The 27,969-nt window shown below is 48.6% G+C and overlaps 2 protein-coding genes across 2 annotated transcripts in view; one reads left to right on the forward strand and one right to left on the reverse strand.

Annotated features, from left to right (window-relative positions):
• The window catches only part of SLC22A14 (solute carrier family 22 member 14), a 13,110-nt gene extending 5,679 nt beyond the window's left edge, over positions 1-7,431 (forward strand). The window contains exons 5-11 of the mRNA XM_034988180.1: positions 2,248-2,368; positions 2,620-2,717; positions 2,975-3,189; positions 4,448-4,460; positions 4,747-4,884; positions 5,503-5,706; positions 7,248-7,431. Coding sequence (XP_034844071.1) covers positions 2,248-2,368; positions 2,620-2,717; positions 2,975-3,189; positions 4,448-4,460; positions 4,747-4,884; positions 5,503-5,706; positions 7,248-7,431 — 973 coding nt within the window. The remainder of the gene's footprint in view (positions 1-2,247; positions 2,369-2,619; positions 2,718-2,974; positions 3,190-4,447; positions 4,461-4,746; positions 4,885-5,502; positions 5,707-7,247) is intronic.
• Positions 7,432-14,096: 6,665 nt separating this feature from the next.
• LOC117999658 (deleted in lung and esophageal cancer protein 1-like) lies at positions 14,097-15,963 on the reverse strand. The gene is made up of 3 exons (XM_034988999.1): positions 15,473-15,963; positions 14,468-14,621; positions 14,097-14,254 (listed from the first exon to the last, which is right to left on the reverse strand). Exons 1-3 carry the CDS (start codon positions 15,959-15,961, stop codon positions 14,097-14,099), a joined length of 801 nt encoding a protein of 266 aa, XP_034844890.1. The 5' UTR covers positions 15,962-15,963.
• Between the last annotated feature and the right edge of the window lie 12,006 nt (positions 15,964-27,969).

Here is a 27,969-nt window from a genome sequence, read left to right on the forward strand (position 1 = left end):
TTTATTTATTTATTTATTTATTTATTTATTTATTTATTTATTTATTTGCAAGAGAGCACAAGCAGGGGAACAGCAGAGGGAGAGGGAGAAGCAGGCTCCCTGCTGAGCAGGGAGCCCGATGCGGGGCTCGATCCCAGGACCCTGGGATCATGACCTGAGCCGAAGGCAGATGCTTAACCGACTGAGCCACCCAGGCGCCCCTTATTATTATTTTTAGTGAATCCTGTCCTGAATGTGCTAACACCTCTCTTTAGAATGTGAGGTTATCAGTCATTGTTTAATGGCCTTGGGACATCAGCTGAAATTCTAAGACAAAGGTTTCCATGTCATGTTCAGTTACACTTCCTCATTCTCTGATTTTATTATTTTCTCAATAACATTTGAAACTTGTATTATGAAAATAAAATTGCAAAACATTCTCAAATGTTTTTGGGAATACAAGTTAGAATTTTCTTTTTTTCCCTCTTGCTCCCTACATTACTTGTGTCCTCTGGGGTAATTTTTTTTTTCCTGCTTGATTATTTTGGCCCCTTTTTCATTGAGAAGTTGTTTTTTTGTTTTTTTGTTTTTTTCAACATTTGGTCCTTTTTGGTCATCCCTTCATCGTTAAGAGTAACTTACTAAGATGCTAATGGGAAACTGTGAACAGAAGCTTATTGCCTGGCAATCTTGTAGGGCAATGCCTCTCAAATTTCTAGGAGCAGCAGAATCAATCACATGGGGGCTGGTTAAAACATCAATGACTGGGCCCTGCCCCCAGAGGGTCTTAATCAGCAGGACTGGGGTGGGGCCCAAGAATTTGCATTTCTAACAAGCTCCCAGGAGATGCTGATGCTGCTGGTCCGCTGACCACACTTTGAGAACCATTAGCACTGGGTGACCAAATGGCAGGTGCCTTTTTTTTGAGGGATCCCAAAGTCAGGGCGTTGCCTGGCTCAGGTTGCTTTGTTCCCCAGTGGACTGGGAGCGGGGACTCTTGTCATCATCACGGAGACTTCCACTCCGTTCCCCTGTGTTTGTCCTCAGCCTGCCCTAGGCTCTGGGTGCAAACCTCAGAGGGAACTGGAGTCCCGTATCTGAGGACTGGGGTGTTCAGGGTCCCCTTGCTACATGTTGGGACTTGCCTCGTGGCCACCGGCCTGGCTCCATCCACTTCCAGGCTATGTGTATGTTTGTTAAATCTTTCTTCCACCCATCCTCTCTCCCACTCTCTTTGTTGAGATCCTTTTTCTTTCCTCTAGTTTAGAGTGGGCACGTGCTCAATCTCCCATCTTTTTGAAGAAGTCCCAGGTGGGTGACTTTCTTTAGGAGAGTTCCCCAGCCTTACTGTGGAGAAGGATGGCAGGGGGACTGTCTGATGGCCCCTAGTGGAGGGCAGGAGCTGGGGCAGACAGAGAGAATGAAATGGCCCCTAATGTCAAGGGCATGTGTTTACACGGCTGGCCATGGAGTTCAGGCCGGGGCCTGGATCGGGGGGGGGGGGGGGGGGGGGGGCAAGAAGTCAGCAGGGGCTGATGGCATAGTTTGTAAAGAGTGCCTAATCAGGGCCCTGAGGTCCATACCAGCTCTGCCTCTGTGACCTTGGGCAAGCCCTTACCCCCTGAGGCTGGGAATAAAATGGGGATAATCATACTAGGTCCAGGGTTGGGCAGGGATTAAACTGGATGATTTATATGTAAGAGCACCAAGCACATTCCCGGGCACCTCATAAGTGCTTTAAATGTTCACCTGTGTGGATTCTGGCAGCCTGGGAAGATCAGGAAGAACCGAGGGACCAGAGTTATTCCAAGGTCAAAGGCAGTGGGCAATGTGGCAGGGGAGAAGGTGGGACAGAGGGGACCTCTATTCACTCAGGCAGGGGCTAGGCCCTGGGGTCCCCCATATCCTCCAGGCTGTTAGGAGACAGAGAGGGAACAGGAGCAATGCCGACCATGAGAATGGGGCCCTAACAGAGGGGGTGGGCATTGGTGCCCTCAGCGTGTCTGGGCAGGTGGGGCCGAGCCCTGAGACAGAAGGGTAGAAAGCGCATGCAGGGAGCGGAGGGGGGAGAAGCTACAGCTGGGGCAGAGGCAGCTAGGGCCTGGGGTGACCCTGAGCGGCAGTGGGGGCTGTGTGTGGCCTGGGGAAGGGCTGACCGCCAGCAAGGGGTGGAGGGTCACTTTCAAGGCCTCCAACATCCACGTCACTTCACGTTGGCGGTCTCTGGGGCACCTTAGAAGGATGGCTAAGAGTGGGTGGGCCATGCAGGATCATGCCGGAGTCCCCGCGGTGGCTGCTGATGAAAGGGAAGCTAGAGGAGGCCAAGCAGGTGCTGTGCTTTGCGGCCAGTGTGAACAAGAAGATCATTCCCTTAAGTCTGCTGGACAAGGTAAGAGGCCTCGGCCTGGAGCGGGGCCAAGGCAGGGGCTGTGGAGGAGTCTCTTCCTTCTTCGGGGGACCTCTGCCCAGAGGCTGTCCCCAGTCCACCGCTCGAGGAGAATGGTGACAGCAAAATCGAACCCTGCCAGCGGAAGCCGAGACCAAGCTGGCACTTGGGGGTGGGGGGGTTGAGGTCCTGTGGGGGTGGGGAGCAAGCTGGGGTCTCGGTCTGGCCTCTGGCTGGTCCTGCTTGTCCTGTAGCTGCAGCCGCCTGGAAAGAAGGTGACTAAGGCCTCTGTCCTGGACTTCTATAACAATAAGCACCTCCGCAAGGTGACCTTGGTGATGGGTTGTGTGTGGTGAGTACTGGGATTGGCCGGCAGGGACTGCAAGCAGAACCTGCCAGAAGCTCTGGTGAGGGAATGGGCAGGCGGCAGGGGGGCAAGGCCAAAGGATGCTGGCTTGGCTACAGGTCCAGAGCTCTGTGCTTATTTCTGTCCCCCATCCCCACCCTGCTCTGCTTGTCTCTGCCTCTGCCTTTATTCCTGCCCTGTCTGCTGTATCTCCGCCCCCCTCCCCTCTCTCTCTGAGTGTCTCTCTCCTGGCTTCATTTCAGGTTTACTGTGGGTTACAGCTATTTCACGCTGAGCCTCAAGCTGAAGAATTTGGGCATGGACCTCCCTTTCACACAAGTGATTCCTGGCATCATGGAGGTGCCCGCCCGGCTCTGCTGCATCTTTCTCCTTGAGCAGATGGGGAGGAAGTGGAGCCTGATTGCGACTCTCTTCCAAGGCTCCCTTATGTGCTTGCTTGTCCTTATCCTCCCCTCAGGTACGGCTCACCCTCCCCTTGGTGCCACTCCGTCCCCCCAGCCTTCCTGCTTCCTTAGACCCCTTCCTCCTGCCCTGTTTGGCCAACAAGACACCCTGGGAGTCAGCTGGGGCACCCATGGCCCTCCTGCCCTCCTGAGCTGGTGCCGGTCACTGGAGCACTGCCCTCCTCAAGGGAGAGTCCCAAGACTGGGCGCTGGAAGCTCTCAGAAACCTGGAAGAAGAGGGGATGCTGTCCTGAGAATCCTCCTTGTGTGGGGGGAGTGGGTGGCCTTCTTCCAGCCCGCGTCAGATCTGATGGTTAACAGATGCCCACAGATAGTCCTTCAACTAGTACCCCAGGCCCTGCCTCTCATCAATAGCCTCTGACTGGGAAATGCCTGTTATCTGGAACTTCACCAGGAAAAAATAACCTGCCCCCTGAAAATTGAGTGTAACAGGGGGCTAAGCTCTCAGGAACATTCTTACAGGGAGGCCTCTCCTTCCCAGGAGGGCACAGTACCCTTCAGCTCAGAACTAGCAAGCAAACTGGGGGTGGGGGGGTGAAGGCGCAGCAATATTTTCAAAATTGCAAAGATCCCTGGGACGATGAATATGGCCCAGGTCACAGGACTAGAGAGTGGCCGGCTGAGGATGTAGACATTAAGATGTCAGTGCTCTCTCCGTCAGAACCGCTAACCACGAGAGCCCCCTCAGCTGCTGGGGCCAGGGAAGGGAAGCCGGGTCCGGGGTCTGCCTCCAGGGGAGCCCTCCTGTTCTCTGGGGGCTAGAATTATGCGTGTCTTGTCTGGGACCCTTCCTCTCCCAGATGCTGGCCGTGTGGACCAGCTAAAACAAAATGGGGCAACAAACACATTCTTAAATTGCTGTTGCTTGGTAGCTTTTGTAAAAAGTGGGCCTATACAGAGTCAAACAGAAATGTTTAAAACTCTCAAATGTGTGAGAGAAACTAGGAGTAGAATCCCCAACAGATAAAGCTAGATCTCCAGTTTCATCCCAGAGCCAAGAGAAGCTGGGGCCAGAGTGGGGAGTGGGGCAGCGGCGGGGCCCGGGAGAGGCTCATGGAGGAAGAGCGGCAAGCGGCCAACTCCCGGGCAGTAAGCACCAAGCTGGAGGAATGGTCCTTCCTGGATCTTTTCTTCCTCCTCTTCCTCCCTCAGAGTGCAAGTCTGGCTGCCCAGCGTTGGGGATCCTGGCTCTAGGGACCGAACACTTCCGGGCCCCCGTGCACAGTTCCCTTCTTCCTCCACCTTGCGGAGGACGGGAGGGAAGGTGGGAGGGCCCTGAGCAGGCCAGGGGGTAGGGGAAGCTGCCTCAGGTGAGGATGTGGAAGACAAGAATGAGGCTGGAGGCAGAGGTATGGGGGCTGAGAGGCCAAAGGGTGAGCAACTCTCCCACTGCAGTTATACTAACTTCTGGCCTGGCTGGGCCTGAGTCTGCTGACCAGCTGACCAGGTCCGGGGATGAGGGTGGGGGGGTGGGGGGGGGGAACTACTCAGATGCCTTCCAGGAGGGATGGAAGGAGAGCAGATGGGTGGCCCCCTGTCCCCCACCCCAGACTCAGGTGGCCATGTTGTCTGGCCACAGAGCTGAAATCCATGATAATCGTGATGGCCGTGCTTGGAGAGTTCAGCCTGGCGGCCTCAGTCTCTGTGTTCTTCATCTACACCGTGGAGCTCCTGCCCACTGTCCTCAGGTAGGCAGCCTGGCGGGCAGGGCCGTGGGGGCTTGGCAAGGGTGCGGGACCCAGACGCTCCCGGCAGTGAGAGTGGCTGAGCACCTGGTGACAGGCACGCGCTGAGTGGTTTCCCTGGATCACCCCATTACCCCCCCAAACTTCGTCGTTAGCGCTATCTCAGACAACAGAGTCAGGTGGAGGCCCGACCGCAGATGGCAGAACCGGGCAGTCTGAGCGCGGTCTCGGCCTTGCACTGCGCGGATCTGAATGTGTCTGGGCTGCTCTGAGGCTCTGGCTGAAGCTCTGTGTGTGGGGGGGGGAGGGGTAGGGGGGGAAGCCTGTGGTCAGGGTGGCGGCTCCCCCTCCCCGCCCAGCTCCACTGCCCTGTCTTCTCGTGCGCACCCACCGCGCCTTGGCTTTCGCTTCTCCTGCTCCTGATCCGTGGAGCAGGCCCCCAAGAAATAACCGCCCGCCCTGGATCAGGGGGGGAGCCAAATGCTCCACGGGCGCTTGGTGAGTCGGGACAGGCTGGAGACTGGAGCATGTGAGGTTTGGGGAGCTGCTGCTTCTACCCCACCTCCACCCAGCCTCTGGGCCCAGGAGGTCTCCTAGATGAGCTCTCACCTCCCCTTCCAGGGCGACAGGTCTGGGGCTGGTGTCTCTGGCCTGGGCAGGTGGAGCCATCTCATCCCTGGCGGTCAGCCACCAGAAACTCACCCTCCTACCCATATGTCTCTGCTGCATCTCAGCCGCCCTGGCCTTGTTCCTCTGCTCCCTGCTACCGGAAACGCAAGATCAGGCTCTCCCTGATAACCTGGAGCACTGGTTCCTGCAGACAAGGTAGGCGGGTGAGGCCCCTGGCCCTGGCCCCTGAGAGTGTGTCGGACACCGTCCACCCTGCCTGCGGGCCAGAGGGGCCTGTGACATCAGGGCCGCTCTGGGTCTACAGCAGTCTCCCCAGCTCTCCTGGATGTCACCACCTACCTCCTCTCTGCAGCCTGGCCTCTGCCAGCTTCTATCCTTTTGGCTCTCCTGACCAGCCTGGGCCAGGCCTTCTCCTTTCCTCCCCTTCTGGCTGCTTGTCTGGCCTGGGTGCTGGCCCTGGAGATGGCCTGGGCTCTCTCCCTCCCAGGGCACAGGGCCTGGCTGGGGACCAGCTCTCCGAGTACCTCTCCTTTCCTATCCGAACTCTCAGCTTCTCAAAGAGGACCCGGTCTTGATTCATGACTCTGACCTCAAGGCTCCAGCAGCCCAGAGCCCCGTTTGGGCACTTCTGGCCTCATGATTGGCAGAACCATGCCTTCTGGGATTTGCGCCAACGTGGCCCCTCGCTCTCTCCCTGGACCTGAGGGGACCCGAGCACCAGTGAGAGGCAGAGCCTACCTGATGTCCTCCACCTGATGCTCATAGCACAGGGTGGCTGCCTCTGGCCATCCTCTGCCCTCCTCCCCACCATCCTGCTCCTCTTTGCCTCCCTCCTCAAACTCTACTGATACCATCTGTGCTAGGCATTGTCCCCAGGCTGGGCTGGCAGGTGTCCAGTCTTAAGGGCTATTTTATGGGGAGAGAGGCGCGCCAACAGTTTTCCCCTGATGGGCTCTGAGGGAGGGATGCACGGGACCTATAGAAGGCCCTGGAGGGAGGAACTTCAGTTTAGGGAGCTGGGGCAGGCTTCATAGAGGAAGTGACATTGGGGGAGGGCTTTGAAGGATGAAGAGGCGTTTGCCCCGTCGCAGGGAGGGGGAATGCAATGTAGCAGAATCACTAAGAACACAGACTCTGGAGCCGGAGGGCCTGCACTTCTGTCTCTGCTACCACTTCCTAACATGTGCCGAGGAGAGTTACCTAATGCCTCAGAGACTCAGTTGCTTCATTTGCAAAAGGGAATGATAACAGAGTAATAAAAATAGCTAACGTTTACTGAACCTTTACCGTGTGTCAAGTCGTGCTCCATACATGCCTTTTCATACATTGTCCTAACAACAGCCACGTGCAAGGTAGGTCCTGTCACTACCCCCCATTTTACAGATGAAGAAACTGAGGCATAGAGAAGCAGAGACATGTAGCCCAGCCTTTCTCTGTCGTGGGGCTTTGGGCAGGATTAAGCCCACATAATGTGCGTGGCGCAGAGTTCTGGCATGTGGCAAGTGCTCAGTAAATGCTAGAGATGGACCCCCAAAGATGCAGGAGCATGAAGGGTCTGGGTATGGTTGGGAGATGGCACACAGCCGGTCCTGGAGGTGAGGGTCCCTCACGGGTGCGTGACAAAGCCCACCTCTCAGGAATGCACAGCCAGGCTTGGCTACAGTGGCTTCGGAGGTACTGCTTTTCTTAGCTCCTGAAGCTGCAGCTCATGACTTGTTCTCCAATGGCTTCCTCAGGAACATGGCTGAGGACCCGTTCGCCGAGGAGGTAGTATCTGGTGATGGGACTGCGGAAGTGATGAAGAACACCATTCTCAGTTCCACGATGCTGAAATCGGACCTGGACATTCTCTCCAGCGCGCCTTGGCAGAACGCATCTTTGCACGGCAGGGGAAAGGAAACAGACCCACGGAATGACTGAGCCCCGGGCCCCCAGATGATCTCGGTGGGAGCTGAGTGGCTGGGTGTGGGGCTGTGCACTCCAGGCCACGAATTCCACGCCCAATCCAGCTTGGGGGCAGGTCAGTCCTGCTCGAAGGCCAGCCCTCGAGATCCAAAAATGGCCCCTCCTGGGCGAGCTAGGGTGTGATTCATTCTAATAAAGGTCATGTTGGACTTGAGATGGCGAGGTCAAAATTGGCTGTGTGTGGAGAGCCCAAAGACCCAGGCCTGGAGGAGGATGGGTCGAGCAGTCTCCCTAGAGTCCTTTCTGTCCTTAGCTAAACTTGGGGACAGCGAGGGGCTCTCTGTATTGGGGCAGGGGGTTGGCTGTGTCTGTGAGGGCTGGGAGTGAGCAAGGGCAGGACTGTGCCCACACCACCCACATCCTCTAGCCCAGGCGTCTGCTAGCGTGGGGGGGCTTCCAGCTCATGTGCAAGCTGACATAGACTTCAGCCCCGCCATACGCACCTGCCAAGGGTGGAATGTAAAGGAGTAATGGCGACTTTTCCCACTTGTACCAGTGCACAGAGCTTTCTCACTCACTTTTCCCTTTGACACTCACAAATAAGCATGGCCTGGGGATTACCCATCTCAGCCTCATCTTTTGGGTTCCTTCCCTGATGGCTCTGGCCTGGCTCACCTCTGACCTCCACCACCCTTAGGATAAGCCCCTACATCCGGCTCACAGTCCCCACTACCCTGTTGTGGGGGCTTCCCCAAACAGGGTCCGGGGCTCCTCAATGATTAGCCAGACCCAGAAACCTTTAGGTTAGGCCCTGGGCCCCACATCCTCTCTCCAGGGGAGGGCAGAGCCTGGTCCTTCTCCTCTTTCTCGGCTCAGTTTCTTGGAAGATCATCAGCTTGCAGGGAGGAGCTAACTCCCCGGAGCTTTGGAGAAACGGACAGAGAAGAGTGCCCACCCTCGTGGAGCAAGGGCAGCATGGGCTCTTCTCGTGGGCAGGGTTGGAGGGCAGCACACAGCGACGGCTCCTAGCACCTGGCCCGAGCACACTGCTCTGGGGGAGTGTTCTCAAGCTTTGGCACAGCAAGAAGCTGGTGCCCACGCCTTCTCCTGCCCAGGATCATTTTCCCTGTCCCTTGGTTTCTTACCGAATTTCCCACGATTGCCTCCCAAGTGGGGTTTGACGTTCCCAGAAAAAGGGGTCTCATAAGTTACCTGCTTATGGGACGACAGGATGTTTTAAAGGCCTCCCCTGCTCTTTCGGAGGGGGGCGTTTGAGACGTGGGGCTGGTCAGCACCCGAGCCCCCTTCTGAGCTGCTTCAACCCTGCTGTCGGCTTGCGGGCACTCTGTACATTTCAAGCAGCATCCCTGTGGGGTTGGGTTAGAGGTGACAGCGTAAGAGGCTGGGTCCCATGTGTAGGTCACTGCCTGGGCGGTGGGAGAAGTGGCCGAGCAGCTGAGAGATGCAGAAATGACTTTGCTGGGAGGATTCAGCCAGTGCTTCAGAGAACAGGAGGAGGAGCTGGGTCGGGACAGAAGGGACAGGCAGTGCTGGTGTGATGGAGCTGGTGGCCTCAGGTGTGGCAGTGGGCAAGACCCAGCGCACTCCTAAGTGACTTAGGTCTCCTGTGGGTGGCCAGGATTTGTCCGTCAGTTCCAGATAAACCTATCTCGTTCATTATAGCCATCTCAAGGACTCATGTGACTCAGAGTTTGACATTATGTATTTTAACCGACTAGACCCACGCTGTCTCACCAACAGCCACTAGCCAGACATGGCTGTGGAGGGCTTGGAATGTGGATAGTCACAGTTAAGATAATGCCGTGAGTATAAAAAACAATTTGGAAAATTTAGTACAAAAGGAAACACAGAATATCTCATCAATATTTTTATATTGGTCATGTGTAAAAATGATAAGATTTTGGATATATGGAGTGGATAAAATATTAAAATTAATTGCACCTTTTTGTATTTAATTTTTATTGTTATGTTAATCATCTTACATTACATCATTAGTTTTTGATGTAGTGTTCCATGATTCATTGTTTGTGCATAACACCCAGTGCTCCATGCAAAACGTGCCCTCCTCAATACCCATCACCAGGCTAACCCATCCTCCCACCCTCCTCCCCTCTAGAACCCTCAGTTTCTTTTTCAGAGTCCATCGTCTCTCATGGTTCGTCTCCCCCTCCGATTCCCCCCCTTCATTCTTCCCCTCCTGCTATCTTCTTCTTTTTTTTTTTTCTTAACATATATTGCATTATTTGTTTCAGAGGTACAGATCTGTGATTCAACAGTCTTTCACAATTCACAGCGCTCACCATAGCACATAGCCTCCCCAATGTCTATCACCCAGCCACCCCGTCCCTCCCACCCCACCCCCCACTCCAGCAACCCTCAGTTTGTTTCCTGAGATTAAGAATTCCTCATATCAGGGCGCCTGGGTGGCTCAGTCAGTTAAGCGACTGCCTTCGGCTCAGGTCATGATCCTGGAGTCCTGGGATCGAGTCCTGCATCGGGCTCCCTGCTCGGCGGGGAGTCTGCTTCTCCCTCTGACCCTCCTCCCTCTCATGCTCTCTGTCTCTCATTCTCTCTGTCTCAAATAAATGAATAAAATCTTTAAAAAAAAAAATTCCTCATATCAGTGAGGTCATATGATACATGTCTTTCTCTGATTGACTTATTTCGCTCAGCATAACGCCCTCCAGTTCCATCCACGTCATTGCAAATGGCAAGATCTCATTCCTTTTGATGGCTGCATAATATTCCATTGTGTATATATACCACATCTTCTTTATCCATTCATCTGTTGTTGGACATCTTGGCTCTTTCCACAGTTTGGCTATTGTGGACATCGCTGCTATAAACATCGGGGTGCACGTACCCCTTCAGATCCCTACATTTGTATCTTTGGGGTAAATACCCAGTAGTAATTGCACCTTTTTAAGAAAAAACTTTTTAATCGCAGAAAATTTAAAACTACACATAACTTGCATTTGCGGCTCCACGTTATATTTCTATTAGACAGCACTAAACTAGAACCTTCTTTTTATTGGTCTCCCACATCATTCTTGTCACATGGGTTTCTTAATGAAATATTGAAAATTAAATGCCAAAATTGCAGGAAGCTGCACACTGCATGATCCTACGGATCTGGTGTCTTTATGATATAACTGATCTGTAGCAAACACGTCAGCCAGGGTCTCCCTGTGTGACCCGCAAACCTGTGATGCCTGTCACCCGTGGGGCTCTTGGTACCCCCGTCATGATCACTGGCTTATGTGGAACTCTGTCGCCTGCATCTCGTAGGGCTCTCTAGGAAGATGTATCTCACCCAAGATAAATTTGTAAGTAAAAATTACTGAGCACAGGAGGAAACAAGCTGGCGTGAAACAGAAGCAATAAACCGGAGGATTTACCATAATTGTGCCATCCAGCAGGGGGTAGGGCTCTCTGAAAAGGCTTGACATTTGCTGAAATTGTTCAAAGAGATGAAGCAACCTAACTCCTAAGACACTCACTTGGAAAATGACTCCATAAAGCCTTGAAATGAACGATGTAGCAATTGAAGTTGGAAAACACAACAGAGAAGTGAAATTAGAATAGATACAACTGAAGAAAGAGTGAATTGTTGGATATTCTTTGTGGGTTGTTTCCCTTCTTGTTAAATAGCATCCCTCATCTCTACTGATACTTTTTGCCATCAATTCTAGTTTGCCTGAAATTGCATTTACTCCAATCTTAAAAGCTTCATTGAATAACATGCAGAGAAGTGCATAAATCAGTTAATGTTCCATTTTATGAGTTACCACAAGGCACTTGGTATCCATCACCCACACGGCGGAGATTAATAGCACCTCAAAGTTCCCTCCTGATTCTCCCATTCACCACCTTTTCTTCGTCCAAGGAAACTACTCACCTTCTGACAACATAGGTTACTTCTGCAGGGTTTTGAACGGTAGGAGGAGCCGCAGTTCAAACTCTTGTGTCTGGCTTCTTTCAACTCTGAGATTCCTCTGATGCGGTGTAAGAACTTTGTTTTTATGCTGTAGAGAATTCCAGTATTACGAGTTGACCACAATGTATTCATCCACTCTAGTCGTGACAAACATTTTGGTTGTTTCCAAAAGGGAGAAATGTGCTGTGATGAATAATGCTTCTGCTATGGTCTAATTGTTTGTGTCTCCCCAGAATAATATGTTGGAAACTTAATGCCCAAGTGATGGTATTAGGAGGTAGGGCCTTTGGGAGGTGATGAATGAGAATGAGATTCATGCCCTTCTAAAAGAGGTCCCTAAGGGCTAGCTTGTCCCTTCCACCATGTGGGGGCACGGTGAGAAGATTGTCCTCTGCAACCTGGAGAGGGCCCCTCCCCAGATACTGAATCTGCTGGTGCCATGATCTCGGACATCCCAGCCCCTGGCACTGTGAGAAATAAATTTCTGTTTTTCATAAGCCACCTGGTCTATGGCATGTTGTTATAGTGGTCCAAACAGACTAGGACAGCTTCTATGGACTTTCTTGTAACTGTCCTGGAGCACAGAAACACATTTCTCTAGGCTCTACTTGGGAGTGAAATTGCTGGGTTGTAGGGTACACATCACTTCAACTCTGGTCTGTCAAGCCATTCATCATCCAAAGTAGTTGCTTCAATTTACACTTTTTATTTTTATTTTTATTTTTTTTTATTTTTTATTTTTTTTATTTTTTTTTATTTTTTTTTTAAGATTTTATTTATTTATTTGAGACAGAGAGAATGAGAGAGACAGAGAGCACATGAGAGGGGAGAGGGTCAGGGAGAAGCAGGCTCCCTGCTGAGCAGGGAGCCCGATGCGGGACTCGATCCCGGGACTCCAGGATCATGACCTGAGCCGAAGGCAGTCGCTTAACCAACTGAGCCACCCAGGTGCCCCAATTTACACTTTTTAAAGGCAACATAGAAGACGTCCTCTGTGTCACCTCTTTGATAATACTTGACATTTTCAGACTTGAAATTTTACCCAGTCTTGTGGCCGTGTAATGATATCTCTTTGATTTAAGCTTACATTTCTCTCATTCCTAAGGAGGTTGAGTGCCTCTTGATAAATATATTAGCCACTTGGATTCCCTGTTTTGTGAAATACCTAGTCAAGTCTTTTGCCCATTTTTGTATTAGGCTGTCTGTTAATCGTATAGATTTGCAGGAGGACTTTATTTGTTCTTGATGAGTCTGTTGTCAGTTATATGTGTTGCAAATATCTTCTCCCACTTTGGTTTTCCATTTCACTCAAAAATTTTTTATAGTTCCTTTTTTTAAAAATACAGGTGCCTAATTTTTCCAGGATCTCTTGTTGAAAAGATTTCCCCCACTGCCCTCAGTGCCATCATAAATCAAGTGACCATAAATGTGAGTTTGAGCCTGGGTTCTCTGTTTCATTGGCCTGTTTGTCATTCTTGTGTCAATGCCATCTTTTCTTGGGTGCTGTGGTGTATGAAAGCCTTGATATTCAGGACATCCCACATTGTTTTTCCTTAAGAGGGTCTAGTCTTTTCTCTGCCCTCTGCACTTCCATATAGATCCTAGAGTCAGCTCATTAAGTTGCACAACAAAAATGAAAAACACCTGTTGGGGTTTGGGACTGGGATTGGGGTTGTCTATAGAACAATTTACAATATTGAGTCTTCCAATCCAAGAATATTCTAGATCATCCATTTATTTAGGTCTTCTTTAAAGCTCTTCAGCAAAGTTTTACAGGGCGCCTGGGTGGCTCCGATGGTTAAGCGTCTGCCTTCGGCTCAGGTCATGATCCCAGGGTCCTGGGATCGAGTCCCACATCGGGCTCCCTGCTCAGCGGGGAGCCTGCTTCTCCCTCTGCCTCTCTCTCTCTCTGTCTCTTATGAATAAAGGAATAAAATCTTTAAAAAAAAAAAAAAGCTCTTCAGCAAAGTTTTATAGTTTTATGGTTTTCTTTATTGGGCCCTGTATGCTTTTTATTTTTCCTTGGGTACTTGATTTTTTTAAGCTATCATAAATACTACCTTTGGTTTTTGTTTTTAATTTCATTTTCCATTAGTTGCTGGTAGATGGAAAGGCCATCAACTTTTGTATATTAGCTTTATATCCACAGTCTTGTTAAAGAAATTGTCTCTTCCTTTCCAATGTTTATGCTTTATATTTCTTTTTCTCACCTTACTAGACTCTAGCTGGTTCCTCCAGTATGAAATGGAACAGAAGTGGTATTAGCAGGTATCCTTGTTTTACTCCTGATTTCAGAGAAGACATTCAACAAACATTTTAACATTAACTATGCTGTTTGTTGTTAATTTATTGTAGATAGCCTTAATCAGATTAATGAAGTGCCTTACTATTTTTCTTTTTCTAGGAGTTGGGTTTTTTTTTTTTTTCCTCCTCTGGATCTTAAATTTTATCAAATATTGCCCTTTTGGAAAGGCACTTCTCCATCCCAGGAGCTGTTCAGAGTAGGTGCCACCTCATCCATTCCCCAGTTTATGGTCTCGTCCAGCCACCTGCCCAGCAGACCTACTTCTTAGCTCTGGGCAGTGTTTTATTTCTACCTCTGGGAGCCTAGGGCTGGGGTATGAGCAGAGCCTCAGAGCTGCTGGAGCTTTGGCCCCAGAGCTGCAGGATGCAGGCCTTCTCACCGAGCACACCTTCCACCACCAGCCTGGACTCCTATAGCTCACTGCTCCTGGAGGGAGTGGGAGGCTGAGGTTAGGAAGGGGGTCTGGGCCTGGAGGGTGATGGTATTTGGGGGCAAACTGACCGGTCCTGCCTCCAGCAGGCCACTGTTTGGAGATACCCTGAAGGCCACAGGGTCCTTGTCTGGCTCCTGCTGGCCTGCACCGAGGGAAGGGAGCACGCGAGCGTAGGCAGCTCCGTGCGCCGCCCCAGCGAGACCCCCGCCCCGCAGCTCAGGTGTGCACCTCTGGTCCGGCCCGGTGCCACGGGGCGAGGCACCCTGGGATCACTTGGGATCTGGGAACCGGCCATCTGCGGGAACCCCCAGGTGGTGCCAGCCTGCGGGGGAAGTGGTGGGCAGGTACAACCTACCCGTCAGCACAGCCCAGTAGCTCCGACAGCCGCTCAGGTTCATGAGGTCGACCTCCCGGACCTGCCCCTGGTTCACAAAGCAGGTCCCGAAGTCCACCCAGCTGGTGGAGAGCTGCAGCTCGGGCACGGCCACTGTGGCCCTCAGGGGCACCACCTAGGGGGACAGAGCCTGCAACGTGGGGCCCTCGTGCCCTCCTGCTGACCCCAAGCCCCGAAGCTTCGGAGGAACACATGGGCAGCACCGCAGCGAGTGGAAGGGGGCTGGCGCCGGCATCTAAAACCACAGCTGGTGGGGGTCTGCGCCGGTAAAGGGTCCCGAAGACGCCATCTGCCCTCCCTCCGCCGCCCCTCCCCCTGCCCTGATCAAGCTCGGTGGTTTCTGCTCCCTGGTCAGGCTGCCCTCCCCCTCCTCCCCCAGCCCCCGGGGTCCCAAGGCCCAGCCCTCTGCCCCTCCTGGGCTCTGGGCCATCTCACCTCTTCCCTTGGCCTCAGGCCCCACCTGTGTGCTGACCCGTCCTCGCTCCTGGCGGTCCCCCCACATCATCCTCAGGCACCACCATACACACCTCATCACCTCAGCCTTCCCGCCCCTGGGCCCCAGCAGCCGCCCAAGGACCAAGCTGGGGGGCCTGCCTGGTCACAAACGGATTCTTCTTCTGGCCTCCCTAGAATCCACCCCTTAGGCTATTCCTTTCTGTTCCTCACTGTACCTTCCAGCTGGGAGGCTTCACGTGCCGCATACCTCCTCCAGGAAGCCTTCCCTATTTCCCACCCTACAGCACCTCACCTGGTTCTGAGCTGAGCTAGGTAAGGAAGGATGACGCTCGTTTCTCCACGTGTGTCCTCAGGGAAAGGCCTCTTCCAGGGCAGACCGGGCCCTCAGGGCGAGGCCTGGGGCTCCTCTTACTTCGGAAGGCCGGGTCGGGGTCTGCCCTCCTCTGACCCACGAGAACAGAGTCTGGCCCGTTTCCGCCCTCTCCGACATGGGGCAGGCCTGGGACTCACCTGAGCGGTCTGGTTGGCGTACTCCAGGAGCAGGTTCTGAGTAAACACCATCTCTTTCTCCCCACTGGCGCGCTGCCGGATGTCCACCCCGGGCAGCATCTGGTCAGCCGGGAGCTTCTGGTAGGAGAGCAGCTCCAGGGACAGCGAGAAGGACACGTTCACCTGAGCAGATGTGAACAAGCCTGTCACCTGAGGCTGCCGAAGGCAGGCGGCGGCTTCTCCACCTGGAGCTCCGTCCTCCTTCCCTCCGTGGCCCCCACTGCCCGGCAAGGCCCCAGCTCGGCCCCTGCCCACACGCAGCCTGCAGGGCCGGCCCAGACTGAGCCAGCCCGGCCCGGCACGCAGCGTGTCTGGTGCATTCGGTCCACAGACACGGCGCCGCGCTCTGTGCCCAGCACCCGTTAGTACTGGGGACAGGGCCCTGCCTGCCCTCAAGAGCTGAGGACCTCGAGGGGAGACTACAAGCAAACCGCCCTTTACCCTTGGCATGCCCAGGGCTGTGGGCAGGCCTGTTGGCTAGGTACTGCCTGTGTCTTTATCCTGAGGACAGCGAGGAGCCCCTCTGATGGGTTGTAAGCAGGGGGATGTCCAAATCAGCTTTGCCTTCCTCGGAGGTCACTCTGGCTGCTGTGGGGAGGTTGGCAAGGAGACACAAGAATCAGGGGGCTGAGGTGTAACTTCCATCCAACAGGATGAGGCTCGGATGTATGGCTTCTACACAGGTCAGCGGACCTAGCTCAACAAATGTACCTAATACCCCTGTTAAAATACAGATTCCTGGGCCACTGGGTCAAGAGCAAGTCAAAAGTACAACCAACTGTAAGACCCTTTATTAAGACTTTGAAAGATTTAAGGCTGTGCCTCCTAGACCCTTTCAACCAGAGCAGTTTAGTAGAAGCTTCTCGGCAATGTTCCGTATGTGTACTGCTCAGCACAGTAGCCGCTAGCCAGATGTGGCTAGAGTCTTAGCGCTTTTCTTTTCAAGAAAAGGAAAGATGGAAAATGAATGAGTTCAGTATTTCAATGTAAGAAGTTAGAAATAGGGTAAACATGCCCATCAAATATATAATGAAATGATAAAGAGCCGAGATTAATGAAATACAAAGGTGAAGAAGGCTGAAAGTTTGTTATTTGAGAAAATTAATTATGGAAACAAATGGAAAAACCTCTGCCAATAAGAATTCTTTAAAAAGAAAGAGAGAGAGAAGGGACAAATAAACAATATTAAGAATTAAAAGGGAGGGGCGCCTGGGTGGCTCAGTTGGTTAAGCGACTGCCTTCAGCTCAGGTCATGATCCTGGAGTCCCGGGATCGAGTCCCGCATCGGGCTCCCTGCTCAGCGAGGAGTCTGCTTCTCCCTCTGACCTTCCCCCATCTTGTGCTCTCTCTCACTCTCTCTCTCTCAAATAAATTGATTAATTAAAAAAAAAAAGAATTAAAAGGGAAAGTAGGGGCACCTGGGTGGCTCAGTCATTAAGTGTCTGCCTTCAGCTCAGGTCATGATCTTGGGGTCCTGGGATCGAGCCCCGTATGGGGCTTCCTGCTCAGTGGGAAGCCTGCTTCTCCCTCTCCCCCTCGCCTTGCTTGTGTTCCCTCTGCCTGAGCAGAGGGAGAAGCAGGCTCCCTGCTGAGCAAAGAGCCCGATGTGGGACTCGATCCCAGCACCCTGTGATCATGACCTAAGCCGAAGGCAGATGCTCAACCAACTGAGCCACCCAGGCACCCGACATGGATGCATTTTGAAAACAGAATGCTAAATGAAATAAATCAGTCATAAAAGGCCACATGTTGTATGATTCTATGTATTTTAAATGGCTGGAATAGGCAAATCCTCAGAGATAGAAAGTAGATTAGTGGTCACCTAGGGTAGGGGCTAGGGGGGAAATGGGAAAGGGTGGAGAATGGGATTTCTTTTGGCAGGTGATGAAAATGCTCTAAACTGGCTGTGTGATGGGGATTAAGGAGGGCGCTTATGATGAGCACCCAGTGTTGTACGGAAGTGTTGAATCACTGAATTCTACACCTGAAACTACCACACTGCATGTTAGCTATCTGGAATTTAAATAAAAATGGAACTAATTGCACAACTCCGTGAAGACACTGAAAACCATGGAATTGCATACTCTAAATAGGTTGATTGGGTGGTATATGACTTACATATCAAGAGGGAGGTTAGTTTTTTTTTTTTTTAAGATTTTATTTATTTATCTGAGAGAGAGAATGAGACAAAGAGAGCACATGACAGGGGGGAGGGTCAGAGGGAGAAGCAGACTTCCCGTGGAGCAGGGAGCCCAAAGCGGGACTCGATCCCGGGACTCCAGGATCATGACCTGAGCCGAAGGCAGCCGCTTAACCAACTGAGCCACCCAGATGTCCCTGGAGGTTAGTTTTTTAAAAGAGAAGTTTTTTTTGTTTTTTTTTTAAGATTTTATTTATTTGACAGAGAGAGAGCGAGAGCAGGAACACAAGCAGGGGGAGTGGGAGGGGGAGAAGCAGGCTTCCCGCCGAGCAGCGAGCCCGATGCGGGGCTCGATCCCAGGACCCTGGGATCATGACCTGAGCCGAAGGCAGACGCTTAACGACTGAGCCACCCAGGCGCCCTAAAAGAGAAGTTTTTAAAAAGAAAGAAGGTAAAGTGCTGAAGAAGCAGAGAACAAGGTGCTCTCCCGGGCAGGAGAGCAAATTGTGCAACATTTCCGGAGGGCAAACATTTAAAATGTGTATACCCTTGGACTTGTAATCCCCCTTCTAGGATTTACTCCAAGGGCATCATTACCCCAGTATGAACGTATGTGGACAGAAGGATGGTCACTGCTGCTTTTTAAAAACAACTTTTAAGTCATCGCTAGGAGACATTACAGTTCAAACTAAGTAATGATACAATTTATGATAAAGCTCTATATTTCCTGACATGAATGGTGTCAGAGGCATAATGTTGTGGGAAGTAAACAGTTTACAGAACCACATGTAATACATCCAGTTTTATAAAATTTAGACATGTATTTATACATAGAAGAATGTTCATCAAAATGTTGACTGATTTCCACTGGCTAGAAGATTTTAAGGAAATATTTAAAAATTTTTATTTGTATTTTCTGTAATGTTGGAAATTTTTTTAAAGATTTTATTTATTTGAGAGAGAGAGAGAGAGAAGGAGCAGGGGGGAGGGGCAGCGGGAGAGGGAGAAGCAGACTCCCAGCTGAACAGGGAGCCCAATGTGGGACTTGATCGCAGGACCCCGGGATCATGATCTGAGCCAAAAGCAGACACTTAACATATGGAGTAACCCAGGAGCCCCTGTAAATTGGAAATTTTAAAAATATATATGCATAATGCTTATAAGACATTAAAGCTATTTCCAAAGAAGAGAAACATTAAACAACATTTTTTTAAGGAAAGAGGATAAAAAGGTAAGTTTCACTCATCAAGGAATATACAGTCCAACCTTACAAAAATTTTTCCAGAAGACAGTGAAAGAGAAAATAGTTGTGAACTACTTTATGAGGCTTGCAAAGTCTTGATAACAACACAGGCACAGCTTAGGACTATTTAGAAAAGGAAAAGTCCATCTCAATCTCATTCAGGAACATAGATGTAAAAATTTTTAGCAATAGATTACAAACAGGGGCGCCTGGGTGGCTCAGTCGGTTAAGCGTCTGCCTTCGGCTCAGGTCAGGATCCTGGAGTCCCGGGATCGAGTCCCACGTCCAGCTCCCTGCTCAGCGGAGAGCCTGCTTCTCCCTCTCCATCTGCCTGCCACTCTGCCTACTTGTGCTCTCTCTCTCTCTGTGTCAAATAAATGAATAAAATCTTAAAAAAAAAACAGATTACAAACAAAATCCAGCAAAATATTAAAAAAAATAAAAATAAATTTTGACCAGGTTGAATTTATTCCTGAAATTCAAGATTGGCTTAACCTTATAAAATAGGTTACTGTATTTGGGGTGCCTAGGTGGCTCAGTTGGATAAGTGGCTGACTCGATTTCAGCTCAGGTCGTGATCCCAGGGTCCTGGCATGGAACCCCACATTGGACTCCGCACTCAGCAGGGAGTCTGCTTCTCCCTCTCCCTCTGCCCCTCCCCCTGTTCTCTCTCTCTCAAATAAATAAATAAATCTTTTAAAAAAATAGATGAATATATTTGACCACATTAATAGAATTAAAAACTATCATTTACAATCTAACATACATTAATTTCAAAACAAACCTCTTAGCATAAACTCAAGAATGTGAGAGAATTTCTTTAACCTAATAAAGGGCATCTGTGATAATGTTCTGTGTCAACTTGCCTGCACTAAGGGATGCCCAGAGAGCTGCTGAAAACATTAGTTCTGGGTGTGTCTGTGAAGGGCTTTCCAGATGAGATTAGCATGTGAACAAGTGAAGCAGAGGGCCCTCCCCACTGTGGGCGGGTACCCTCCATTCCAATGAGCCCTCTGACATGGCACTCTGTGTTCTCTTGTCTTTGGACGCGCATCGGGATTTACATTACAGCTCCTCAGCCCTCCAGCCTTCCAGCCTTCATACTGGACTGAATTATACTAACCACCGGCTTTCCTGGTTCTCCAGCTTGCAGGTGGCTCACGGTGGGGCTTCCTGGCCTCCATAGCCATAGGAGCCGAGTCCTGCAATAAATCTCCTCTTGTCCAGCTCTCTATGCATCCTATTGGTTCTGTTTCTCTGGAGAACCCTGAATGATACAGTGTCTATATAACACGGTGCAGCAGAGACTGTACTCGGCAGTAAAACGTCGCAAGTGTTTTCTTTGAGATCAGGCACACCTGTGCTCTCACTCCTATTCTGCAGCTACTTGACATCCGAGCCCGAGACAAGTAATGGGGGGCGCGGAAATGTCATCATCACAGTTGCAGACGATATGAGAGTCCCTGCAGGAAAAGTTTAAAACTCTCTGAATAAATGAGGGGCGCCTGGGTGGCTCAGTCGTTAAGCGTCTGCCTTCGGCTCAGGTCATGGTCCCGGGGTCCTGGGATCGAGCCCCGCATCGGGCTCCCTGCTCAGCGGGAAGCCTGCTTCTCCCTCTCCCTTTGCTGCTCCCCTGCTTATGGGAGCACACACTCTCTCTCTCTGACCAATAAATAAATAAAATCTTTAAAAAATAATAAAAATAAAATAAAACTCTATGAATAAATGAAATGAAAGATACAGCTAGCTGGTCTCCACACAGGTTTCCAGTCCAAATCCACACACCGCCTGTGAAGATCTTGGGAGCATGATAGCCAAGGAGCAAGCCCCCTTTCCAAGTCCAGGCCCAGAGTGGTACCCAGACAGAGGAGCTCACTGGTCACCAGAGGACAGCACCAAGCAGTGTCCTTATTAAGGAACTTCTGGAAAATTGTGGAGTATGAGAACAGGGCTTCAAACTTCAAATTTCACCAAGACAGCGACCTTAGGAACGGTTACAGAACTTCATTAAGAGGTGTTAATAGCTCAACATTACATAAAGTTTTTGAAAAGACAGGAAAGATCCTTAATGGAGCATCTCCAAAGCACAGGACACCCTTACCCCTGACATTAAGTGGGGGTGGGAGGGGGTAAGTGAAGCTCAGTTTAACATCTTCCTTGCCCTCGTGTTTCCACTTCAGTCTCCAAGACCCTCGGACTCATCCCCCCCCAAATATCACTGGGTTCTGACCTGTTCTTCCATTCTTGTTGCTGCCTCCGTGTGGTCAAGCCTCTAGGAAAAAAATTATCAACTTACAGAAAAACAGTGAGCAAGAGAACATTGTAAATGACACCCCAGGGTGCATTCAACAAAATCTACATCATAAGAAACCCTATGGAACAAACAACCCATCTTCTGCAACGAATCATCTGCAAGAAAAAAAAAAAGATGGAAGGAGAACCTGCCGGTGGAGGGAGATGTAAAAGGAGAATCAGCTGATCACAATGTGTGTGCATTTTGGGGTCCAGATTCAAACAAGTATTTATGGCATTCACAAGACAATTGGAAATTTGAATATTGACAATACTAAGAAAAATTTTTTTAAGTTTTCCTTTAGGTTTCATAATGGGACTGTGGCTGTTTCTTAAAAAGGTTGTGTTTTGGGGGCACCTGGGTGGCTTAGTCAGTTGAACGTCCAACTCTTGGTTTCAGCTCAGATCATGATCTCAGGATTGTAGGATTAAGCCCCGTGTCGGGCTCTGCGCTCAGTGGGGAGTCTGCTTGTCCCTCTCCCTCTGCCCCTTCCTCCACTCTCTCTCTCTCAAAAAAAAAAAATAAAAATCTTTAAAAAATAAGAAGGTTGTTTTTTAAAAAATATAATTACATACTGATGAAATGATCAGTAGCATCTGGGATTGCTTCAAAATAATAATAACGTAGGGAAAATGATGTTTGGGGGAGTGTGGATGGGCCAGGTGGGGTGGGCAGGATGGGCCATGGGTGGATGATTTGGGCGCTGTGTGATGGGTCCAGAGAGGTTCATTATACCATTCTATCTACTTTCATGGATTTTCAAAGGTCTCCATTAAAAAACCTTAAAAAAAATTTTTTTTTAAAGATTTTATTTATTTGACAGAGAGAGACACAGCGAGAGAGGAACACAAGCGGGAGAGGGAGAAGCAGGCTTCCCGCCGAGCAGGGAGCCCGATGCGGGGCTCGATTCCAGGACCCTGGGATCATGACCTGAGCCGAAGGAGGATGCCTAATGAGTGAGCCACCCAGGTGCCCCTAAAAGCCTTGAAAATTTTAATGAGATAGAAAAGAGAAATTGGTTTGAGTAAGATTAAGCATTCCTTGGGAAAACATGAATATTTTTTACCAAACCCTCTTTTTAAGCGTGTGCAAATACTTAAAATGTAAAACGCTTTCTAGTCTACAGTTTGTCAAAAGGTTATGCCAGCAAATTGACATCTCATTCACGTATACATATGATTCTATATTGTCAATGTCACAAAATTAACATATTTTCACAATTTCCATTTTATTTTTCAAAACGAGTCCCCAGTTTAAAAAGAAGCACACCCTGACCACGTCATTCCCCTGCTCCCGCCTTCCAGTGGCTTCTAGTTGTCCTCAGCCACTGACTCGCTGCTGAGGACAGGCCACCAGCTCTGCTGTTCATCTCCCTCATCCAGCTGGATGAAGAGGGAAAGATCCTCACAAGGCATTGGGCCCAGGGTCCAGTGGGGAGCGTCCTTGGGAGCGACCTTGCCCCTCGCTTTGTCAGGGCCCGGGGAGCTGGGTCCCAGATGCCTGAGGTCAGCCTCCCTTTAGGTTGGAGGCCAGCAGCTTTCCTGTCCCCTCTGAAGACTGAGCTGGTGACCAGGCCTGGGTGCTGTGACAGCAGGGCCTGGCTTAACATTGTGGTTTTCAGTTCTTTATGAAGTTGTGGTTTTTTTCACGTTTCTGATTTTGTTTTTTTCAAGAGGTTGGTCTTTTTCTCTGGAGTCAAAGACTATCTCTTGGATTATTTATCTTTTTTGTGTTTGTACTGTTTTCTTATTGTTTTTGCCTTGTTTGCCTTTTTTCTGTTTTCCTGCAGGCTCATGTTTTCTTTTTTTTCTAACCTCCTGAATTATGGGGTGTATTAGTTTCCTAAGGCTGCTAAAAAAAAAAATACCATGAACTAGGTGGCTGAAATGGAAACTATCTTTCACAGTTTTGTAGGCTAGAAATCTGAAATTGAAATTTTGGCAGGGCCACGCTCCTTCCAGAGGATCTATGGAGGAATTCTTTCTTGCCTCTTCTAGGTTCTGGTGGTTGCTGGGAATCTTTGGGGCTTCATGACTTGGAGATGCCTCGCTCCAATCTCTGCCTGCCTTCACGTGGCATCCTCCCCTGTGTGTGTCCATGTCTAAATTTCCTTCCTCTTATAAAAACACCAGTCATTGGATTCAGACCCACCCTAATCCAGTATGACATCATCTTAACTTGATTATATCTGCAAAGACCTTATTTCCAAGTAAGGTCACACTCGCAGGTACTACGAGTTAGAACTTGAACTGTATTTTGGGGGGCACACAATCATACTTACTACATAGAGTTAATTTCTTTTCACTCTTTAATGAAAACAGTCAAGAATATGCATTCAAGAATATGACTCACCTGTGAGTCAATCCCAAAGATTCTGCTAAAGATGTTTTTATTTTCTTGCTTTCTAGATAGTGTGTTAGATTTTGATTTTCTTTTTGACCCATAATTATTTAACAGAATGATTTAAAAGTCCTAAGCACCTTGAGATATCCCATTATTGCTGTTTTGTTTGCTTGTTTTCTTTTTTAAAAAAATTCTTTTAGGGCGCCTGGGTGGTTCAGTCAGTTAAGTGTCTGCCTTCGGCTCGGGTCATGATCCCGGGGTCCTGGGATCGAGCCCCATGTTGGGCTCCCAGCTCAGGAGAGAATGTGCTTCTCCCTCTTCCCTTGCTCCTCCCCCCGCTCATGCTTTCTCTCTCTCTCTGTCAAATAAATAAATAAATAAATAAATAAAATCTTTAAAAAAGTTCTTTTAGTCTGAAAGTTGAAAGTTCAATAATTTATCAACCATGGTCCAAAAAAAAAAAAAAAAATCCCCACTACTGAGTTAATTAAAATGCAAAAGTCACGTGCTAACCACCAGTTTCTAAATCCCATTCACACAGATAACTGTTAATTACTTGGAGTTAATCTTTCCAGACCTATCCTTCATGTATACATGTTTAATTATCTGCCTCAAATGCTCATGGAGGGAGGAAGGGCAGATACCAAGGCACAAACGCAGTAAGACCAGAAAAATGGAAGATACCCACAACAACTTTTAATTTTCCTAAATCAAATTTGCTTCTGAGGGGAGTACAAATACATAAACAGGAGGTGTATCCACACTCTGGTGAAAATAAGCACTTTTCTCCTCAGGGCTCTTGAGACTCTGTTTGCTTAAACATCAAAGTCCATCAAACTTTTCTCCAGATATAAACAAAAACCCAGCTTTAAAAAATCTTAACCTCAGCTAAATGAGTTACTTATTTAACTGGAGGCAGGACCACTCCTTACCCTCAGACTTAGACAAACAAATCCCTGTGACATCTGCCCTGTTAGGGGCTATAGTTCAAAATATTTCTTTTCCCTCAGAATAGCTTTCCACTCATCTTACAAGGAATTTGTACTACCTTTGATATAGAATAGAGAGAATTACTTATTTTGTAACATATCCCAAGGTGAAATCTATAAAATTTCAGATATAATAAATTAGGGAACCTGAATTATAACTGATTGTCTATTTCATTCCCTAATTTCTGATTTTTTTTTAAAGATTTTATTTATTTATTTGACAGGGGAGAGGAGGGGAACGCACACAAGCAGGGGGAGGGGCAAAGAGAGAGGGAAAAGTAGACTCCCCGCTGCAGAGGGAGCCCAGCTCGGGGCTCGGCTGGATCCCAGGACACAGGGCTTGATCCCAGGACTCTGGGATCATGACCTGAGCTGAAGGCAGATGCTTAACCGACTGAGCCACCTAGGCACCCCATGATTATTTTTGATTTGGTGATTTTTATCTTTGTCTTAGAAGTGAAAGGGATAGGAATTAAAGCTGCCAATTACTCCTAACTTTTCACTCTTAAAACTACTTATTTAGAAAAAAATATATAAGCCTGGATAATTTTAATAGTTTGGTACTAATGAACACAGATTTAAGCTGAGGGGGATAAAAACAACAAGTTTGCTATTTTTACATGAATAAAATAAAACATATTGGAATTTACACACACTTGGATCTTTAGAAAGAAAGCATATTTTCTTCAGGACTTTTCTAAAGAAAAAAGGTTTATTTTGAGAAAAATCCATGTTTACTTTGAGAAAAATCTGTATTGTGGCTGCCAACTTCAAAGAATGAACAGATATTCTGGTGGTGTTTCATTGGAGACCAGCTTTGAATTTAGGCTTGTCTCCATTTTCCTATATTATAATGACTTTCATTATTATATGTACTAAATGAAAAGTTTTTTCTTTCTCTGAAACATTTGTATCTAGTACTTACCTCAGACTGATTAGTTTTCACTGATTTCTGTATTATGGTGTAATTTATTCAGCTGACACACACCTAGATTCAAAGAAAACTCAATGATTCAAAAATCAAAGACCTTACTAATAGAAGAAAACGTAGGCTGATATCTTTGTAGAAAATGTCAGATAATAGCTCTGTGGTCTGAAAGTAATACTGCTTAACCAAGATCAAATAGCTCAAAAATCAACAGATTTTATTATATTTAAGTTAAAGATTTCTAGTCAACAAAGGGCAAGATGGACAAAGTCAGAAGATAAATGACATATTGGGAGAAAAGATTTGCAACATCTAAAACAGACAGGGGATTTATACCCTGAAATGTCAGAAACTCCTGCAAATCCACAAGATAAAGACAAAAATGTCTTTATATATATCCTTTGCCCAACTGAAAAATGGGCAAAGGACATAAGCAGGAAGTCACTGAATGGGAAATCCCAAATGTCTATTAAGTATATATGAAGAGATGCTCAAATTCATCAGTAAGGAGGGAAATGAAAATTAAAACAATAATGAGAAGTCACTCCTCACTTACTAGATTGGGAAATATTAGAAGGATGGTGTTAACCTTAAAAAAAATAAAAGTACCAATTATTTCATCAGCAAAAATGGGTTTATTTGGGAATAGCCGAGAACTGTAATCAGGTACAACCATGCTACCACAAAACCGTAGGCAAGTTTGCAAAACACAGGGCAGGACCACTTCTTTTATAGAAGAAATGGGGGAGTGGGGGCTGATATTATAAACAAAAGGTCCATTGGAGGAAACTGGGAGTTTGAAGTATGGTGGCTTTTGATTGGCTGAGTTGTGACTGTCTCTCATTGGCTGGGCTCTTGATGGGGGTGGGGATGAAGAGGCCTGCCTTCTGCCTGCTGGGATAGTAAAGTAGTAGCTAAAGTAGTAGCCAAGGGGTAGGGTCCTTGTCTTCCTAGTGGCTGCAATTGACAAGTGCTGGGTGTGAGAGCTCCCCCTGCTGGCCTCCGCTCTTTATTCGAAATGAAGTTTCCTTTTATCAATTCTCACAGTGGAAATGCCAAGGACTTTATGAAAGATGTGGGGATAGAGATGCCTTTGTACATTCTAGCTGAGAGTGTAGATTGGCATGGCTAACATTAGGAGTAATCCAGCACTCTAATCAAACTAGTTATGCACACAGGGTATAAATCCTACTCTTGGATATATAACCCGGAAAAATTCCCTCACACGGGTCCATAGGGTCACGGATGGGGACGTTCTGTGCAGTGCTATTTGCATTAATGGGGAGCTGGAGTCCACCGAGGTGTCACTCATGGGGAGCCTGGACAGTAAAATATAGGGCTGGCATACTATTGAGTATGATGAAGCAGCTAGAAGCAAACAACTAGATCAGGGGTTCCCAAATGTTCTCACATCACAGCATCCTTAAAATCTCAACAATTTTTTCACGGAACTCCTAGGTCAAAAGCAATGGCTAAGAATTCTGTGTATTAAGTAGTTAGGTCCAAACAGCTGAATATATATTTATGTTCTAACAACTTGGTGGTATCTGAAGAAAACAATGCACATAAATTGGAGGAGAAAATAATATTTCATTTCATTCTTAAATAACTAGAATGACTTATTAAGAGGATGTGTGTGCCTACTGGGCACCGCCCAACTTCTCAAATGTTGCCATCGGATTGGACATTGCGGTCCTTATTTTCTGTTTCACCCTGGTTTCCCTGTAGTACTTATTTCTCGCCACAACGGCTGAAGGCACAGCTCTGCAAAGATATATATCATAGAAAGGAACGTAGCACAGTCTACTGTTGGAGCTGTGGACCACCTCAAATTAGCAGTTCACGTGGCACCGTTTGGAACCACAGAATTAGGTATACCTATAGCAGTATGAAGAAACCATAGAAACAGTGCCAAATTTTATTTTATTTTATTTTTTAAAAAATATTTTATTTCTTTATTTGACAGAGAGATAGAGAGAGAGTACAGGTGGGCAGAGAGGCAGGCAGAGGGAGAGGGAGAAACAGGCTCTTCGCTGAGCAGGGAGCCCGATGTGGGGCTCAATCCCAGGACCCTGGGATCATGACCTGAGCCGAAGGCAGACGCTTAACCGACTGAGCCACCCAGGCACCCCAACAGTGCCAAATTTTAAAAAGTACCAGAGAACTAAGGCCTAAGGGGCTCCACTGAGTCTGTTCTTGCTGAGGTTTCAATGGCCTTACTGTTAAACCAGGGGACAGGCTCCCATGCAGCATTTAGCCCTGTTAAGCCCCTCCCCTTCCAGAAATGTTCTTCCATTGGCTTCCACCACTCCCCCTCTCATGATCTCTTCCTCGTCTTTTTTTTTTTTTTTTTTTAAGATTTTATTTAGTCATTTGACAGAGAGAGACACAGAGAGAGAGGGAACACAAGCAGGGGGAGTGGGAGAGGGAGAAGCAGGCTTCCCCACAGAGGAGGGAGCCCGATGCGGGGCTCGATCCCAGGACCTCGGGATCATGACCTGAGCCGAAGGCAGACACTTAAC

Source organism: Mirounga leonina, unplaced genomic scaffold (assembly GCF_011800145.1).
Source record: "Mirounga leonina isolate KUSES-001 unplaced genomic scaffold, KU_Mleo_1.0 Mir_115, whole genome shotgun sequence".
Classification (NCBI taxonomy): domain Eukaryota; kingdom Metazoa; phylum Chordata; class Mammalia; order Carnivora; family Phocidae; genus Mirounga; species Mirounga leonina.